The sequence below is a fragment of the Formica exsecta genome, unplaced genomic scaffold (genome assembly GCF_003651465.1).
Source record: "Formica exsecta isolate Colony F162 unplaced genomic scaffold, ASM365146v1 scaffold72, whole genome shotgun sequence".
Lineage (NCBI taxonomy): Eukaryota > Metazoa > Arthropoda > Insecta > Hymenoptera > Formicidae > Formica > Formica exsecta.
The window spans coordinates 4,397,712-4,405,639 of NW_021853485.1; the positions used below are offsets into that span (position 1 = coordinate 4,397,712).

General features: G+C 32.4%; 2 protein-coding genes across 4 annotated transcripts in view; both read left to right on the top strand.

Moving 5' to 3' along the window:
- Positions 1-411: 411 nt before the first annotated feature.
- On the top strand, positions 412-6,845 carry LOC115243628 (diacylglycerol kinase theta-like; the record flags this gene model as incomplete). The annotated part of the gene is made up of 10 exons (XM_029820762.1): positions 412-510; positions 831-936; positions 1,085-1,305; positions 1,553-1,724; positions 3,957-4,100; positions 5,620-5,751; positions 5,841-5,975; positions 6,082-6,199; positions 6,317-6,504; positions 6,616-6,845. Coding segments are annotated over 10 exons (1,545 nt in total), but the record flags the coding sequence as incomplete, so codon positions are not given.
- A 45-nt stretch (positions 6,846-6,890) lies between these two features.
- LOC115243337 (diacylglycerol kinase theta-like) overlaps positions 6,891-7,928 on the top strand; it is a 4,848-nt gene continuing 3,810 nt past the window's right edge. For all 3 annotated transcript variants that reach the window (XM_029820234.1, XM_029820235.1, XM_029820237.1), the window contains exons 1-4: positions 6,891-7,023; positions 7,130-7,247; positions 7,365-7,552; positions 7,664-7,876. In XM_029820234.1, coding sequence (XP_029676094.1) covers positions 6,891-7,023; positions 7,130-7,247; positions 7,365-7,552; positions 7,664-7,876 — 652 coding nt within the window. The remainder of the gene's footprint in view (positions 7,024-7,129; positions 7,248-7,364; positions 7,553-7,663; positions 7,877-7,928) is intronic.

Sequence of the window (7,928 nt, forward strand, 5' to 3'; positions counted from 1 at the left end):
ACATTAGTTTTTTTTTTTTTTTTTTTTTTTCCGGAAAAAATATGTAGATAATAAATTAGAAAAAATACCATAAGGATTAATGAAACCTGTAACTTTTTATCAACCGGTTTTTATGTAACGGAAACTATTTGAAAAATTTTATTTTTTGTTTGGCTTCTGTAGAAATTTGATAAACTATTACATGCATATTTGTGAGTCGCAATTAACGGTGAAAATATTAAATAAAAATTTTTATATTAAGAAGCCGCGTTTGATTCTCGACGTTTTTACTTACATCGTGAAAGGTCAGAAGATCTCGTTATAAATTACGACATGAGTGGCTCATATTGATTTACATTATGGTACATATTACCGCTTAGTCGGTAAATCCTATGTAATAATTAATTTTCTGTATATTTTTCCTTTTTCTAAAATCCTTTATTTGTTGCAGTGTGTAACTTCGTGGTGCACGACCGCTGTCTCAAGGCCGTCGTCTCTCCCTGCTCCAGCATCGCGGCAAGCCTGATTAAGGTAGGATAATAATCAATCTCCGCTGCAACGCACGATTAACCGCCCCTATACGCATAAAAATATAACATCTATATTTACCGATTTTGTTTCATTTATGTGGCAATAAAAAAGCAATCTTGTCTTCTAGGGATATCACGAAATAATTAAAAATATTGCAGTAAAATAATTTAGCGTAAATTTTATAATTAAGAAGCTAGAAAATCATAGAGTTCACAAGAAACGATACTTGCTTGACACTGCAGAGATTCTTTTTTACCTCAGAGTCTTATATCTGTTATGATAATATAAAATTAATAGAGCATATTTTTATTATGTTATAGAACCCGGTCGCACACTGTTGGTCCGAACAAGTACATCATAAAAGAAAATTCTGCAACGTCTGTCGGAAACGTTTGGATGATAATAATCCATCCATACACTGCGAAAGTGAGTTGAAATTTGTGCCTAGCTGTGGAATTTTGAATCGTTTTATTAGCTAATTATTGATGCCTTTAATAAATATCATCTTTGTAAATTTATATAAAGGTCCTAAAAAGATAATACGCTAATTGTAAATGCCCTCGTTTGCCGGTAGTATGCGAGTACTTCGTGCACATAGAATGCCAAGATTTCGCGGTGGCAGACTGCAAGGAGAATGCCACGTACTTGCCTGGGAAGGACCTGTCAGCAGTGAAACACACTCATCACTGGCGGGAAGGCAATCTTCCGAGTAGCTCTAAATGCGCTGTATGCAAGAAGAGTTGTTTTACTGTCGAGTGCCTTGCCGGGTTTCGTTGCGAGTGGTGCGGCATGACGGTAAAAAAAAAAGGATTTATATTTCATATATTGCTTTTTGCTTTTGTTTCGTTAACGGAATTAGTATTGAGTATAGAGTGAAACATTGCAGTACAATGCAAATACATTTAATTTTTAAAACGAAATACACGAAAGCAAATTACATTCTTGTATAAATAGAGACAAAAGCATATTCCATTAGCATGATTTTAAAGATTGTCCGTTAAAGTATAAACACTTAATGATAAATTTTGATTTCGTCTCTCAGTCGCACGCGTATTGTTACAAGAATATCCCCCAAGAATGCACCTTTGGTAACTTGGAACCAATTTACCTGCCACCACATGCAGTTAGTATTCCGCGTACCGAAGTTCCCATGGAAGCCATCATTGGAGTACAAGTGCGTCGTAAAGAAGTGCCGACTCGTGAGTATTCTTGCCGTAAGTGTCTGTCGTGTAATCACGGTGTGCGTGTTAACAGGTAATTAGAATAATAGAATGAGGAATTGAGCTTTATTACAAAATTTGTATCGCAAAGGTACGCAAATATTTTATTATAATTGGTTCTACCAGAAATATAATTCGTATATTAAAACGATATTCTTCTTAAAAAGACAAAAAGATAGAAGACTAAAGCGAAACCTGTTCTAATAAAACAGATTTAATAACATAGTCGCGTATAAAAGTGTCAACACTGACATAAATGAAACTGTATCTGTAATTTGTATGATAAAGAAAAAGAAAAAGAAAACAATGTTCGAATGATAATTACCAATGCACGCATTTATCTATAGATATATAGCATAATTATATAGTTTTGTGTGTATATACGTGTATATGTCACATTAAATATACTATTTTCTTAAATTTATGTTTTTCTACGAGTAATATCAATGTATCAGACTCAGATAACACATAATGGCAAAAATGTGAGAGCTTTGCTCAAAATGTATCCGTTTAATTGAATATGTCACGCGTTAATTATCGCATTCTTCACTTGCACCGTGAGTTTCATTGTTGATTAGCGCTTTATAAAAATTCCTTCAATCGATCTCATTCTTGCATTACAGTATTACCTATTGACACAATCGATTATTTTCACACCTGTATAAATCAAACATGTATGAAATTTTATATCTATTTTTACTATGCATATAGCACACACACACCCTTGTACACGTATGCAAATTGTGCACCAATGATTGGTAGCAGAAAATATTGTACATCTACATACTAAAATTTAAAAGAGAATGTATCGAAACATTTCTTATTCATATATATTCGTAGAAGTATACTCTTGTAAAAGATATAACCAATTTTTGAAACATAAATTTGTTTGCATGAGTTTTATTTTAGCACTCATTCATACATATACGCGTGTATAAATACCGTCGGTTTTGTAAACATATATCTGTTCTTCCTTCTTTTCAGAGCATGCAACGCGCGTTGACTTTCTTCGATATGTGAAACGAGAAAGACTCTATCTGTATTCTAAAGGATTAAACTTTCATATTGTTTCACCTTATCATAAATCATAAAATATATGTATATTTACGTGAAATATTATTAGCCAAAGATTTTATCATTGATTTAATATATTTTTAAATATATATATATTATTTCTAGTATTTCACATATAAATATGTGTATGTATCGTATTTTTACATTTGCTATTTGCAGTTTCTTACACTCTCAGCTTTCCATATATTTTTCCAAATATGATGGTCCATTCTTATCAAAACTATCAAACTATAAAAAAATCTTGATTTTTTTATAGAATAAAATAAAAATAAAATAAAATACTTTCTTACAAAATGCACTTCTGTGGTTTACAACAAACTTTGTATATCGTTGATATGTCTTAAACTCAATTTATACACAGTGTCGGCTGGATGCAGGGAAATTAAAAATAAACTTTTGGATTATATAAAGTGTGTGACTGTGCTACTTATGATCATTACAACACTCACAATTCTATATTCAATCATTTGTATTATCGAATATATCACGTGAGAATTTGTTGTAAAAATTGTATCTTGTCATTACCGTCTATCATCATTATACAGTAGCTGAAGAGTTGTAAATTTGTATAGGTCTAGAGGATTATATGACGTATACATTTTATGTGAATCTTAAGCTGCGTAAATAAATTTGTTAATTGTACTGAAATCATAATCTTCTTGACATTGAAACTACATCTGTCAGTTTAATTACGCGTATTCTGTTTACAATATATTTGTAAACTATATGGCTTTTGTGGCTGGTTGCTCTTATTAATCGCTAATTTCAATGTTGCTTTTAATAGGCGTCAAATATTTTAATAGATTCAGCATCTTTTTTTCTAGAGCTTAATTAGATTATTATTGATTAGAAAAATATTGGTGTTTACAAAATATCTTCACGAGGAAAATACAAAAGAAGTTGAAAGAATAGTGACATTTTATTTTTTTTTAATTAGAAGCCTCGGACGTTATTCGACATGGTAGAAAGCAAAAAAAAAGCGTCTCTTCGTCTAACGTAATTATAAGTAAATTTGATAGTACAATACAAAAAAGAAAATAGTTTTGCCATAGTTATAACCATATCTAAGAGGAGAAAAAGAGAAATTTTGTAGAGTTGAAAAATTGTGGTAATTGGTTAAAATATTCGGTCTACCTTTGCTTCTATGTGAAGATAACATCGGAGAGCAATTCGATTTCGCTGAGAGTGAGCAAAATGGGGCTGCAGGCCGCCTAGCCGAAGCTTTGAGGCGCCTTTCGCTAGTTTTGCCACGTAGCTGCCATGGAAATTGTCATGCTTCCCCTCCTTATGTTCGAGGTATCTAGAATATTATCATCCTCAGACATTCATCTGTGTGAATGTATTCAATTCTAAAATGTACTTATATCGTACAAAACTGAGAGAAATTGAAATATATATGCTGTAGTGCTGTCGTTACTCTCGCTGTTATTATCTCTCTATCTCTACATGTAATCACTTTATTTAACACTTGCGACTGAGAGAAAGCGCTATATTAAAAGACACAATCGTATTTATTTATACATTTTTTTAAGTTTGCCTAACAGCAATGCAGATATTTAGCTTTGAGCTTCTATCATTTTTTTTTGTTTTTGACATTAATATCAAATACATTTTAGTGCTACATTATAGAGGAATATACAATACACATTCTCTCTATATGAGCTTATAAAATATGAATATAACGTAATATATAAATCTCTAATCTTGTACTTATCACATGTTCGTTTTTAAATCATATGTATATGGCCAATATATTATAAAGATAAATACATAATTTTGTAAAAATTGGGCGAGCACTTTTCTCTATAGGCGATTCCTTCTAGAGTAAGATTATTCTCCATCTTTCGTATTATTTCTTTCAATTCAAGTGATACGATATTAATGAGCAATATGATACTAGGAATTTAATCTTAAGAAATAGGAAACAATGACATATTTTTCAAAAGCATAATAAATACATCGCATAGCGGATATATACATATATATATAATAGTTTGTCACGCGACATGCATTTATATAAATATCATGGTGCACCAACGTTTTTTTATGGATGTTATTTTGTTACTGTTTACGTTTTAGCATGTATGTATGTCTCGCTTCAGTGCATGCACTGTCATTCAGCCCACTGGATGCTATGAGATTCCATGATGCTTATCACTCTACTATGCAGTGAAATGAAGTTCAAGAATACTACTGACTAATTCTTCCTATCGTGTGTGTGTTCTACAAACCTATCGTAAATATTCGATGGTAAGAGTTGCGTAATTTATTCTTGAATGATAAACAGAGTTGTTATACAATGTTGTGCTCTTTGTGTTTTATAAATTTGTTTTTAAATTCTCATTCATTACTCTTCTTAAAATGCCTAATTCAAATGGAATATTTTTATACGACAAATTTGTGATTTATTTTTTTAAATCTATATTCATATCGAAAGCTGGCAATTTTTAATATAGTTAATAATAAGAAATAATAATAAATAATAAATTATTATAATCTAAAGATGAAATTGTTTTACTTATTGGACGATTAAAAATTGCACAATTTAAATTTTATGTTGTCGTTTTTAATATATAATATTTTATAACTCTTTTTTAAAAGAAAGATTAAAAAGAAATCAAAGAGAGATACCATTAATGTTATCTGAGTAATGAAGAAATAAACGTTTAGACGTCAGAGTTTAGACAGCGCGGAAGAAGATGTATTATACATTTAGATTGTATGTTTCATTTAGGTATCATATCGCGTGCGTAATTTGTTATTCCAAATATATTTTCCAACATTCGAAATATGTGATCTTTTTCTGTGTTCACAGCGCGGAGCACGTCAGAAGAATTTGGTAGCGACGCGAGGTATCGTGATAATGGAGAACCGACACAGGGAGCAGCGCATGGCCGTGATCCGCGTTCTCCTAAAGAGAAAGAAGACAAAGAAAGAGGTGACGAAGGTATTTCAATACAACTTCCGATTAACGGTTTCGGGATTTCCTCGCCTATAATCTCCATGAATCTACTCTTTTTTTTTCTTACATTACAGAGATGATTAAAGTGTACGACGGCAACAGCTCCTTGAGGCGAAGAATATTTCGAGTGATTCCGGTACCCAGGCAGGCTACGACAGAGCAGGTTCTCACATTGGCATTGCGCGCATTTCACATCACAAAAGATCCTAGTATGCACACATATGAAAAATCTTATATTATAGTAGACATACGAATCTCTTGTTAAGCTTGCTAATCAAACCAATGTATATATATTTTTTTTTCCGGAAAATTCAGGTAACTTTTACTTAACCGACCTGTATGCTGCGGAGGAAACTGAGTTGTGTGACCCGACACCTGTTTTAAATTTAAATCGCCAAGAAGGCAAACGTCCGGCTGTGTTCTTACGATTTAAGTAAGTTTGTACTACATTTATCTAAATATATAGAATTTTATTTTTTATTACTAGTTTAATTATGTCTATAAGAAAAGCAAAAAAGAATTTTGACGCAATATTATAACATGATTTCAGAAATAACGACAGTGGGGAAGTACGAGTTTATCCCGGCAAATTGCAGGTATCAGAGTCATTCTGTATAGTACCTGTTACCGAAGCAACAACTGTTGCAGACTTAATAAACGAAGCACTTGAGAAGTTTGGTTTACAAAATTTTAATTGCGATGACTATAGGTGCAGTGAAATTCTTTTAGACCGTGGCGGTACGTTTTTATTTAAATCCGAAGTCTACAATTTATTATTCGAATATTCTTTAAGATTCTGTGTTGTAAATGTTATTGCACAAGATGTAAAGAGAATTTTGTATGTATCAGTGACGGAAAGGGTTTTGTCCTGGGACGAAAGACCTTGGGATATCGTTAAGAAGCTGGGAAAAGATTCTATTAGGCAAATGGAACTAATGCGGTTCTATCTACAGTTAAAGCAAGACCCCCATGGACCCAACTTGGCTTTATTCGTGGGCAACTTGCCACCAAATCTTTCTGAAAGAAGTTATGAGAATATGTTGATAGAATTTTTAGGAAAAGGTTGGTGTGTGACTTGAAAAAAAGGGAATTTATATATATATATATTTTCTTACATTACAGAGATGATTAAAGTGTACGACGGCAACAGCTCCTTGAGGCGAAGAATATTTCGAGTGATTCCGGTACCCAGGCAGGCTACGACAGAGCAGGTTCTCACATTGGCATTGCGCGCATTTCACATCACAAAAGATCCTAGTATGCACACATATGAAAAATCTTATATTATAGTAGACATACGAATCTCTTGTTAAGCTTGCTAATCAAACCAATGTATATATATTTTTTTTTCCGGAAAATTCAGGTAACTTTTACTTAACCGACCTGTATGCTGCGGAGGAAACTGAGTTGTGTGACCCGACACCTGTTTTAAATTTAAATCGCCAAGAAGGCAAACGTCCGGCTGTGTTCTTACGATTTAAGTAAGTTTGTACTACATTTATCTAAATATATAGAATTTTATTTTTTATTACTAGTTTAATTATGTCTATAAGAAAAGCAAAAAAGAATTTTGACGCAATATTATAACATGATTTCAGAAATAACGACAGTGGGGAAGTACGAGTTTATCCCGGCAAATTGCAGGTATCAGAGTCATTCTGTATAGTACCTGTTACCGAAGCAACAACTGTTGCAGACTTAATAAACGAAGCACTTGAGAAGTTTGGTTTACAAAATTTTAATTGCGATGACTATAGGTGCAGTGAAATTCTTTTAGACCGTGGCGGTACGTTTTTATTTAAATCCGAAGTCTACAATTTATTATTCGAATATTCTTTAAGATTCTGTGTTGTAAATGTTATTGCACAAGATGTAAAGAGAATTTTGTATGTATCAGTGACGGAAAGGGTTTTGTCCTGGGACGAAAGACCTTGGGATATCGTTAAGAAGCTGGGAAAAGATTCTATTAGGCAAATGGAACTAATGCGGTTCTATCTACAGTTAAAGCAAGACCCCCATGGACCCAACTTGGCTTTATTCGTGGGCAACTTGCCACCAAATCTTTCTGAAAGAAGTTATGAGAATATGTTGATAGAATTTTTAGGAAAAGGTTGGTGTGTGACTTGAAAAAAAGGGAATTTATATATATATATATATATATA